We start from the raw sequence: 12143 nt of genomic DNA on the forward strand, positions 1-12143 counted from the left end.
GGGACCCCGGAGCAGGGGGCATGCCCAACAGCGCTGCCAGCCTTAGGGGCCCCGCGCGTGTGTGTGTGTGTGGGGGGGGGGGTTACCACCCTCCACTCTTCGCGTGCGCACCTGTTTTGAGAGATGGTCCGACGGTTCCAGGGTGAGAGCGCAGAAGAGGTTGTCTGGCCAGCGGGTGAGCGCTTGCTTGCGTCTTCTGCTTCTCTGGCTCCCTGTCCCTGGTCCGCTGCCCCCGCTGTCCACCCCCCCCCCCATCCCTCTCCACCACTCCCCCCCACCCCGCCTCTCGGTCCTCCTGTGGGCTGCGTGCGGGGGAGCCTCACTCCGCCCTTCTCTGCGGGAACCAACCGGCGCGCCCGGGGCGCAGGGCTCCCGCTGCGAGCCCATAAAACCCGGCTCCCGGCGCTGCGCTCCCGCTGCCTCTGGTCGCTGCTCCCGGGGGCTGGCGCTGGCTTGGCAGGGTCATCCAGCACGCGACGCTGATGGTGTGGACCTCGCCTCCAAGCAAGCTTAGGGACATCCGCTTTCCACTTCCAGAAAAGTTGGGAGAAAGTGACTTTGGGGTGGATTGGGAAGTGGTAGCAGCTCCCCAGGCTTCTTTCCCTTCCAGAAGCCTCACCCTGCACAGCCCCATCCATTCTTCTTTTCCTGACACCCTGTCTCCCTGAGCCCTTCTCTCTCTTCTCCTAGGTCTCCCCTCCACATCGTCGATCAGCCTCTTCTCCGTCCTTGTCTCTTTCTGTCTCCTCCCCTCTATCCCGAACCTCTTAACTATTTCTCTTTTCACCATCTTCCTGCCATCCCCCTTCTCTTCTCTCCCCGTCTGAAACCTTTCCCTCCCCACTCCGTTTCAGCCATCAAACGTCTCCACTAGCCTCCACACCATCCGTAGGTCCTTCCCTCTCCGTCCTCCCCTCCCCTCCCCCCACCCCCAGCACACTCAACCATGGATTCTGGGCCTGCCTGGGCTGCTAACCCCACTCCCGGGGGCACCTTCTCCGTCCCCAATGCCACCACACCCTGGATGGGCCGGGATGAGGAGCTGGCCAAGGTGGAGATCGGAATCCTGGCCGCGGTCCTGGTGCTGGCGACAGGGGGCAATCTGACTGTGCTGCTGACCCTGGGACAGCCAGGCCGCAAGCGCTCCCGCATGCACCTGTTTGTTCTGCACCTAGCCGTGACTGACCTGGGTGTGGCCCTGTTTCAGGTGCTGCCCCAGCTGCTGTGGGACATCACCTACCGTTTCCAGGGCCCTGACCTCCTCTGCCGGGCCGTCAAGTATCTGCAGGTGCTCAGCATGTTCGCCTCCACCTACATGCTACTGGCCATGACGCTGGACCGCTACCTGGCTGTTTGTCACCCCCTGCGCAGCCTCCAGCAGCCCAGCCAGTCCACTTACCCTCTCATCGCCGCTCCCTGGCTGCTGGCTGCCATCCTCAGCCTGCCTCAGATCTTCATCTTTTCTTTGCGGGAGGTGTTCCAGGGCACGGGGGTGCTGGACTGCTGGGCAGACTTCCGCTTCCCTTGGGGGCCTCGGGTCTATATCACCTGGACCACCCTGGCCATCTTTGTCCTGCCTGTGGTCATGCTCACGGCCTGCTACAGCCTCATCTACCACGAGATCTGTAAGAACCTCAAAGTCAAGACGCAGGCCCGCAAGGTGGAAGGAAGGGGCTGGAGGACTTGGGACAGGATGTCGCCTTCTGTCCCAGCTGCCGCCACACGGGGCCTGCCATCCCGGGTCAGCAGCATCAGTACCATCTCGAGGGCTAAGATCCGAACCGTGAAGATGACTTTCGTCATTGTGCTGGCCTACATTGCCTGCTGGGCACCCTTCTTCAGCGTCCAGATGTGGTCCGTGTGGGACAAAGATGCCCCTGACGAAGGCAAGTGTGTGTCCGTGTGGGAGGCGTGAGTGGAAAGGAGCAGGGAAGGGAGAAAGCAGGGCAACGAGAGGGGTATAAGGCCTTCCGGGCCAGGCAGGTAACAGATGAGTGAAGCAATTATGAAAGGGGTGGGGGGGTCCCTGTTTCACGTGAGAAGCTACAACTCCTGACCAGCCTCCTGATGCTGTGTGAGTATCTTTTATGTAAAATCTCCATACTTTACAATTTGGGCACCTAATTTAAACATTTAAAAATAACATGTGGCCTTAATGAAGCATGACTGTTGGCAGTTTTGGTCAACCAACTCCCAGTTTCATACATGAGCATTAGAATCATAGAATGACCGCGTTGAAAAGAATTTTCAAATTGTCCAGGATGACAATCTGTGACCCATGAGCTGTGTTTGTCGGTGCTCTTCCCTTTCGAGGCTGGACAAGACTTTAAACTCCTTCCCAACAACCACTTCTAATTAATTAGCATGTTGGCACACGACAACCCTAAAATTTCAAGCCTGAAACTTTAACCCCTTCATTTTGCTAATGGGAGAGAGAGGCTCAGAGAGAAAATGTGACTTGCCCAAGGCCACACAGCTAGGGAGTGGCAAAGTGAGGGGTAGAACCCAGGCCTGCTGTGTCTTCGTCTTTTTCCTTTACCCTACGCCCTGTTCATAATCCTGACTCTGGAAGTGGTGAAGAGAGGGGACTTCCTCCTCTAGGTGAAAAACAAAATGGGACCCACCATGAAGCCCATGTTCCAATTGGCACATGGGAGGCCGTGCCATTGTCTTTTTTCTGGGGGGAGGTAGATGGCAGCCTCCTGAGCTTTAGATACTGCCAGATGGTCCAGCTATCCGGGGATGAGTGTGTACTCAGGAAGGTAGGGCTGTGTCTGGGCAGCCTAAATGTTGAAGAGTAGTGTTCCTCCTCTCCTAAGAAGAGTGCGGCAGTGCACGTCTTGTGCATAGCCTGGGATGTATATTGGGTACAGCATGTGACTGCCCTAGGGAGGCCCTGCGCACAGGTTTTGGGAGCTGGAAGCTTCCTGAGAGTTTGCTGACCAGCAGATCCAGGCTATCAATTCCTACCAGCCCTTAGGGAGTGGTTCCCCCTTCCCTTGTGCTTTTGTTTCTAACCTCATTTTGCTCATCCTGGGACACTCTCAAGCCAAATATACTTTGCTTTTCTGGAGAGATTAAATAAGGGCCAGGCTGTTCATGAATTTAACACAACCCTGCAAGAGAATTGTGAGAATGATACCAAACTATTATGGTCCCATTTTATCCCTTCTTTTGGACATCCATTTGGACAAGAGGCTCTTTGCAAATTACCCTTTAAGCAATGAATGTATTCATTCTAACCAACTGTAGAGACCTCCCTGCTCTACTCACACACAGAATAGAAGGAGAGAGGGCTTCCTAGTGCCAAGCACATTCAGTCCTTGGTGCTTAGTGGTGGCCTTCTCTGCTGTATGTCTGAGTAATCCGAGACTCGCAGAGGGGAAAACACTGGTCCAAAGTGCCACTGCTAGTAAGAGGTGGGGCCAGGACCTGAGTCAAGGTCTTTATAGGTCAAGCATTATCCATGACATGGCTTTACTCTCAGTCCAGCTTAGCTAATGACGCAGGGTGGGGGGCAGGGCATAGTCAGTTGCCCCTTTATCAAGGAACCTACAAGAGGATGCAGACCCTGCCACCCAGCCAGTGCAGGCTCCCCTGCTTGCCTGCTGTGTCACTATGATCACAAGCCTGTCCCTCAGTACACGTCCCTCACCTGTGTACCAAGGGCCTCTCTGAGCCAAGAGAACAGAGACAAAGTGTTACCTTACAGACAATATGCTCTCTCAGAAAAGCGGAAGCCCTTTGGGGCCCTTCTAGTTGGGCTGAGATCCATTACTTTAAACTTACTTTCCAGTACCCCCAGTTCCTCTCCATAGCATGCCAACCTCCTGACCTCCTGTCCCTGAGTGTCTGGTTAGAGCCTACCTGTCTCCTGGGCCTTGCTCCTGCCCCCCAACTCTCGGCTGAGTTTCTGCCAAGACGCGGTGGCTGCCTAGGGTTGAGCATTGTGGGTCTGCCCTCAAGGGCTGAGAGGTGGAGCCTCTGTAGACTCTGGTGTTCATGGCACATCTCCAGGCCCTGCGTTGGGCCTGGCTTAGATGGGGCCAAATCAAACAGATGTTTCTCAGGCAAGGCGCTTGTGGAACCCCTCCATCCCTGGCCTAATCTAGGCACTAAATATGTATTGATAGAGTGGATAGGGTGAACACCACCCCGTTGGCCAAAGCAACCTCCCACAACTTCCGCGTCATCCAGGTTTTATGTTAGCTGGGGAGCAGGCCAGGATGTAGGAAAAATGAAGGAGGATCTATTTTTACTGAGGCTGGTCCCTCCACTACCGACAGGTACTCGCCCCTTGCCCTCACTTCTCTGCCTTACATGGGTCAATCCAGACGCCTTCAGCTTCTCACCCCTGTGATCTACGTCTTCTATCAAATGTTCTTCCCTCTGCTCGGCCGTGAGTAGCCACACCTAGGAGCACACCTATGGGAGAACCAGAGTATCTGAAGACGTCACAGTGCTTCACAGAGGAGGCAAAGGGCTTTGCCTTTGAGTGTGTTGGTTGAAACTTCACAGAGGCACAGGACTGCTGTCTTAGAGTCAGTAGACCTGGCTTCGAGTCTGTGCTTCCTTAAAGCTCTGACATGGCTTTCAGTGATTCTACAGCCTCTGCCAAAGGGCAAGGTAATGCAGTGTGCAGTCTACGCCTCATGTAACAGGGTGTGTCCAGCCAGAGGTCAAGGCCTGTCCCAGAAGCTTTCCTCCTGGCATGTGGCGCTCATGTAGTCTTCAGAAAGAATACTGTGTCTGGAAAAAATCTTACCAGTTTGCACTCTCCCCTTTTGACCGTCCAAGAGAGAAGTTCATTTTTCCCTGCAGGATGGTCCATTCCCTGGGTACAATCTCGACACAGAACAAGTATTCATCCAGAAAGGGATGCTTGGGGGCCCTGTACCTGGAAGCTGACCCTCCACTGCAGTTGGAGATGATGCCATGGCACCTGCAGGGCAGTTAGACTCTAGATTGCCCACCCAGGTCCCCAGCAATGGCCTGGCACTGTCTGTGCTCTCATGCTCAATGACTGAGTGACAGAATGAGTGGGACTGTCCTTGAGGGGTCAAAGAAGACAGAATCCAGAAGACAGTGTGCACCTGTATCTACAACATAAATGAGACTGGGGGTCGAAGGGGCCTGAGCTTGGCCTAGAATCACAGGTATTTTCCCTGCATGTCTTACAGAAGTTTTCTCATTCTAGATCTCCATCCATGAGGGGATTCAAGTTCTAGGTTTTGGAACAAAGACACTGTCTCCTATTTAAGCTGGTCCTGTCCCTCCCTGGCTGTGTTTACACCTTGAAAGTCAGCTTGGAGGGGTGCCTGGGTGGCTCAGTTGGTTAAGCAGCCGACTTTGGCTCAGGTCATGATCTCGCGGTCTGAGTTCAAGCCCCGTGTCGGGCTCTGTGCTGACAGCTCAGAGCCTGGAGCCTGTTTCAGATTCTGTGTCTCCCTCTCTCTGACCCTCCCCCGTTCATGCTCTGTCTCTCTCTGTCTCAAAAATAAATAAACGTTAAAAAAAAAAAAGAAAGAAAGAAAGAAAGTCAGCTTGGAGCAAACCTTAGCTCCTACCCTTACTCTGTGCTTGCAAACAAAACCCAGTGAGGTAGGACTCTGAAGCTGGAGTCCCAGCTTCAAGTCCCAGCTGTGCTGCTCTCTTTCTTTCTCCTTCTTTCTTCCTTTCTTTTTACTTTTTTAATGTCTATTTTTGAGAGACAGACAGACAGACCGTGAGTGAGGGAGGGGCGGAGAGAGAGGGAGACGCAGAATCCAAAGCAGGCTCTGGGCTCTGAGCTGTCAGCACGGAACCTGACACAGGGCTCGAATTCATTGACCGTGAGATCATGACCTGAGCTGAAGTCCGGTGCTTAACTGACTGAGCCACCCAGGTGTTCCGGCTCCTTTCTAACCAGAGAACTCGAGTAAGTCCTTTCTCTCCTCTGGGAACTCTGTTTCGTCCTCTGCTCGGTGGGGGCTTGGGCTCTCTCCCAGGTCCCTTCCAGCTCTGTGATTCTAAGGCTTCTAAGGCTTCTTGTGCTTCTCCTTCTGCAGATTCAACCAACGTGGCTTTCACCATCTCCATGCTCTTGGGCAACCTCAGCAGCTGCTGCAACCCCTGGGTCTCCATGGGTTTCAACAGCCACCTGCGGCCATGGCCGCTGTGCCACCCGGACTGCTGCGGGGGTCCCCGGCCCCGGCCACGCCGGCAACTCTCCAGCCTCAGCCTCTCCAGCCGCCACACCACACTGCTGACCTGCTCCAGCGGCCTGCCCGCCCTCACCCTCAGCCCCAGACTCGGTGGGGGCCCTGGGACCGAAGGGTCACTGAAGGACTCTGCGCAGGTGGATGGGGAAGCCTCCACAGAGACCGGTGTCTTTTAGGGAACACATTCCCCGAAGGCTGGCATGCCTGCGAGGCTAGTGGAGGGTCTCTGCTCATTTCAACACTGGGTGTAAAAGCCGGGAGGGCCAAGGTTGGAGTTGGGGGAGCACAGTTTGAGGTAGGGTGAGGGGCCCAGAAGGGCTGCCCTTGGTGTTGAAGCTGCCTCTGGTGTGTGGGCTGCCCTTATTTGCCCCCAATCTCAGAGGCTGGGAGTCAGCGAGAGTCAAAACGTCTGCTTCCCTGACCCTGTGCATTCGCAGAGTGTCTGGGAACTCACCCCAGATCTCAGGCAGGCCGAGGACGGCCCTATCTGGGCCTCCGCAGGGGGCAGGGACTCAGGCTGGTCTCCCACCTTGACCATTTGTCCCCCATCCTAATCTGACTAGCACACCCAGCCCAACCAGGAGAGGGGAGAAGTGAAAAAGTGTGAAAAGTATCCCATTTCTCTATCTAGATACTGGATTTGTTTGTTTCTCTGTCTATTTTGTAGAAGGAGGCTTCTTCAGTGAAGGAAAGCGAATGGAGGTGGGTAGAGCAGATAGATCAGCTTTACCTGCTATGCCCACCTGTCTAGTGAAGGGAGATGTGGGATTTAGTGCAGCATCTATAACTAGCAAAAATTCTGCCAATGCTCCCTGTACCATCCACCTCTATAGGAGGGGTGACAGGACAAAGTAGATGCTCAGTGGAATGACCCTCTGGGAGGGAGTATGAGGACAAGAAGAAAGGAGCAGATGAAAATGGTCACAATAAAATTAAGAGTGGACGAAGCCTCCGAAGTAGCAGGGATTGGTTTCTTTTCTTCTTCCCCGAAGGGATCCACACTGCACCTTCCTCTGGGGCCACCCAGAGGGGACATCCGTACAGAAAGTGGGGCTGGATCATGGCTCTGGATTTCCTCAAGGCTCTTCAGAGCTTCCCTACGAACCATGCATGCCGCGATGAAGTCCGCAGCCCAGGATTTGAGACTCAGCTCTGCTTTCAGGTAGCTGCATGACCTTGGGCAAGTCCCCTCCCTTCTCGGGGACTCCATCTTCTGACCTGTTAGGACACAGATGATCTGTAAGATCTTTGCCAGCTCTAAACTGTCATGACTTTGCAAGACTACACTCTATGGTGTTACAGTAGAGCCTTTCTAACTAACAGGCTCTAGAAGAATTGTTGGATTTTCATGACAATGATATTTATACCTTTTGACTCAATTCTGGTCATGATGGATCCCTCCATGGCCACACTGTCTACTTTTGGTCTCAGTTCTGTGATGTTGAAGCTGGGAGAGGCAGTGGCATGGGGAGACTCTGAGGCTTTGCCCTGTTCCTCCTCGTTACCTCCAGTGGGATTTAGATCATGGGGTGGTTTCCCCACCCTAATTCTGATTCTAATCTAAGGGATAGCCTTGATAATGGAAAGAGCATCAGCTGAAAAGTCAGAAGAACCAGATCCTGGTTCTACCACCACTGATGACCAACATGGGGAGAAGTCTGGCTTATCCTTCATCTCTGTTATGAGGGTCAAATAAGAATGTGGATGTAAAAGTGGTTGGTAGAGGCATGAGCTCTCTACTAATGTAAGGGGCTGATTATCTATCCTGAGAGCAGCTCTAGGGAACAAATTCTCTTCCCTCTACTCCTAAGGAAGCTGTAGGGAATGACTGTAACTTTGGGCTTTAAGAGGTCACTCAGCTCTGAGAAGCCTCCTTAGGCTTCCTTAAAAGATAAGAACTCAGTAAGCAAAGTGTCCCAAGCCTTCAGTGCTAAAGAACCAGAGAGTGGGACACAGACCCGGATGGGGCCAAGGCTCAAGGCAGATGTGAGGGCCCATGGTCTCTCTTCACTGCATTCTGTTGCCCCTGTCAGTTTCTGACATCCAGCCACTTCTTCCTTGTCCATCTGTCTTGGCAGAGCTGGGCTTAGGAGCCTCCCATAGCAGTATGAGTGCTGGAGTTTCTCCTGGCCTTCGTGTGTAAGCCAATGACCCTGCCCCTCACCCCAAATCCCTGTCCTTAGTGCCTAAGTAAGTACCGAGTAAATCATTGCTCATCATGATGACTGGGACCCCAGCTTTATACTCCAAAGACCTGGGTTTGAGCTCTGCTCTCACTCCTTTTCTAGACATATGAACTTGGGCAAGTCTTCTAATCCCTCTGAGCAATGGTTTCCCCATTTATTAAACAGGAACAACTAACCTTGTTGGGGACGGGAATGTTGTAAGACCATAAACTATAGAACACTCTACTGATGTTAGAGAAGATAACGATGCCTCTGGTGAGTGACCTCCAGGGTCCCTGTGGGAAGCAAGAAGGATGGTCTCTGCTCTCTCAGGTCAATCTCACTTCTGACAGCTAAAAACAGGCAAAATGGAACCATGCTGTCTCTGGGCTAGGCACTTCTGTAAAATATTTATACATCCTGTGGACTCTGTGAAATACAGTACTTCAGTCCCTTAGAACCCATGTGGGAGCAAGGGGCAGAGAGTGGGCAGGGCAGAAGATGGCAGGAGGAGGTGAATTGGTGGACTGTGGAGATTTCTCAGAATGGTTTTTTCTGATGTATGGTATAAACCAGCAATTTTCCAGATGTCTATGTCTGTGATTTGTATGTAAATAAGTCTTTTATTTATCAAGGAGCTCTAGACTCAGCCCAGGCTGCAGTAGCTCACTTGGGGTCAAGAACCTGGAGATGCGGTTTAAATTGACCAATAAAACTCCTTGATAACCAGGAAATTCCTGGGCATCTTTGTTTCCTAGGGCAGTGACAATGGGATATGCAATATGAAATAAAATTTGCTCTTCTTCTTCTTTTTTAAATGTTTATTTATTTATTGTGAGGAGAGGCAGGGAGAGAGGGAGAGAATCCCAAGCAGGCTCTGTGCTGTAAGCACGAACCCAGGAACCAGGAGGCCATGATCTGAGCCACAACCAAGAATGGATGCTTAACCTACTGAGCCACCTGGGTGCCCCAGGTTCGCTTTTCTTGAGTGGGGTGGTGATGGGGAAGAGAGTTTGAGGGTTGGGGAGCCACCTTCTCCCACTTGAGGGAAACAGGAGTGTCCTGGGATTTGCCCTGGAGCCACAAGGTGGCAGTGTGGAGCTGAAAGTGGGTCCTGAGCTGACCCACAGGACAGGCTGGGAAAATCACCCAGCCTCTCAGCTCTAATACCTGCTACCTTTTCCTTACAGATCTGGAGTCTTGGCTCTTCATTCGACCCAGTTGTCCAGAGATACCTGGACGCATGTTTCTCTGTCTCTAAGCTCATGGAGGATGTATTTGCCAAGAAATGGCAGAGAACAAGGGCAGGGTGAGGGACTGAGGGTAGAAATTCCTGCCTGAAAATGAGTGTTTGAGAAAGCTAGTGGGCCCTCAGAAACGCAGATGAGCTGTAGTTATTATAATGTGTTCAGTTTAGAGGCTGGGACTTGGGTAGAAGGCCTTTTGGGAGCCCCTCTGGGCCTGGAAATGTGTCCTGATCCCGGAAGCAAAAAGCCTACTGATGGTGGGCATAAAATACCTCCTTACCCTATTGGGTCTTGTTGGCCAGTGATATAGTGCGGCTTATGGAGTTCTGCTGGAGTCATGGTAGGAATTTGGATGCTTGATTCTTTACACGAAGACAGGTCACGTTTATTGTTGCCCACTATATAGTCCCAGTTCATTATTGGTATGTAATCAACGATTTACTCGTTGCCAGCAGAAAATCAGCTTCTCTGCATCTTGTAAGATAAATTTGAAGAGATTTTTAATCCAGTCCACACTCATGGAGGAACCCAGAGTGGCACAGCACGGTCCTTCCCTGGATGTTCCGATGACATACAACATGGGAGAAAGTGACTTCATTCTGCTGGACACTGAGTTCCTCAAAGAGGTGACTACTCGGGCGACCACTCATACAGATTTACACAGCTGACCTTCTAAGATCATGGAGGTATTACATACAATAGGGACATTTTATTTCCAGCAACACAGATAACAATGAATTTGAGGATCACTTCAAATTATTAGCTGGCCGCAGTCATCAGCTTGTTGGCCCAAACTCCTTAGGACATGAAATCAGCCCTCCCCTTTCCTTATCAGGGCAACTGAAAGTCAACGGCACCATCAAAGTTCAATCCAATCTCTGTTAGTCACACGTTCGACTCTATTTAGAAACAGCACTCTCCAAGAATGCCTTCCCTGGACGAGCGATTGGGGCAGGTGCTAATGTTAACCTCCACGATGTATTTATTTGCTACAAATGTCATAGCTTTGAAACCAATCGTAGCAGAGTTCATTACAGATCTTAATCAGATGGTCAGTGGCATTCAGATCTCTGTGCCCCCCGACATCAATTCCCTGCTCCAGGAGGCCTAGTACAAACACTTCTCCATGCAGTTCGGTCTGGCTCAGTCCCTGGGGCATTGCTGGGGAGCCCAGCAACAGGAGCAACAGGTAGACCTGCTCCCTTTCCTTCTGCCTCTTCTCCCATCAATTTATTTTTCACCCTTCTTTCTAAACTGAGGTCAGAAATCACCCTCTCTGGGATGTTTCCTTGGATGAAGTCTGATTTTAACATTCCATACCCAATCTGCCCAAGCAGTTAGAGGCTCTGCTCTCACTGCTCTATGTCAATTCTCTTTTGTCACATGTCTGGTACATGCTTTTGCCTGTCCCCGGGACTAGGTCCTAAGTGCCTTGACCTCACCCACCTGATGTTTAAGTCTTCTTTTAACATGTGCTCCTCCCAATCCCAGGGCTTTCCAGAATCCTGCAGAAAGCAGGCAGTACTTCAGTTGTGCCCTCCCCTGGTGTGGGAGCGGTCTCAGCCGTGTCCCTGCCCAGCCTCTCTCAGAGGCATGGTAACTCTTGTGAACCTCTTCAACACACCCTTGACGTCTTTTTTCTTGTTAAAAGAGATCAATAAGAAATAGAGTTTCATTTCTAGATAGAGACAGTGTTGCTAGTGTTTATTCTTCATTCTGCCTCTCTAATCAACAACATCTTTTTTTTCCTTATTAAGAAAAGCTTCCTGGGGCACCTGGGTGGCTCAGTCGGTTGAGCGTCCAACTTCGACTCAGGTCATGATCTCACAGTTCGTGGGTTCGAGCCCCACATCAGGCTCTGTGCTGACTGCTTGCTCAGAGCCTGGAGCCTGCTTCAGATTCTGTGTCTCCTTCTCTCTCTGCCCCTCCCCCCATTCATGCTTTGTCTCACTCTGTTTCCCAAAAATAAATAAATGTAAAAAAAATTTTTTTTCAATAAAAAAGAAAAGAAAAGCTTCCTAAGATGTCTTAGTCCATTCCTGTTGCCATAACAAAATGCCACAAACTGGGTGGCCTCTAAAAAAGAGAAATTTATTCCTTGCAGTTCTGGAGGCCAGAAGTCCAAAATCGGGGTGCTGGCACAGTTGGTGAGGGCCCCCATCTGGGTTGAAGACTTCACATGGGTTGTATTCTCACAAAACGAAAGGGCTAAGGAGCTCTGTAGGGTCTTTTTTCACAAAAGCACTAACCCCACCCCCTTCATCCAATCCCACCCCTTCCATACAATCCCACCCCCTCCATCTAATCCCACCCCCTCCATCTAACCCCACCCCCTCCATCCAATCCCACCCTCTCCATCCAACCCCACCCCTCCATCCAACCCCACCCCCTCCATCCAACCCCACCCCCTCCATCCAATCCCACCCCCTCCATCCAATCCCACCCCCTCCATCCAATCCCACCCTCTCCATCCAATCCCACCCCTTCCATCCAACCCCACCCCCTCCATCCAATCCCACCCCCTCCATCCA

At 51.8% G+C, this 12143-nt stretch overlaps 1 protein-coding gene across 1 annotated transcript; it reads left to right on the forward strand.

The window, feature by feature from the left end:
- The first annotated feature begins 946 nt into the window (after positions 1–946).
- On the forward strand, positions 947–6376 carry AVPR1B (arginine vasopressin receptor 1B). The gene is made up of 2 exons (XM_047076431.1): positions 947–1886; positions 6048–6376. Exons 1-2 carry the CDS (start codon positions 947–949, stop codon positions 6374–6376), a joined length of 1269 nt encoding a protein of 422 aa, XP_046932387.1.
- The last annotated feature ends 5767 nt before the right edge of the window (positions 6377–12143 follow it).

This window comes from Lynx rufus, unplaced genomic scaffold (assembly GCF_022079265.1).
Source record: "Lynx rufus isolate CCGP_SWC_20201006 ecotype Redwood Valley unplaced genomic scaffold, mLynRuf1.p SCAF_15, whole genome shotgun sequence".
Lineage (NCBI taxonomy): Eukaryota > Metazoa > Chordata > Mammalia > Carnivora > Felidae > Lynx > Lynx rufus.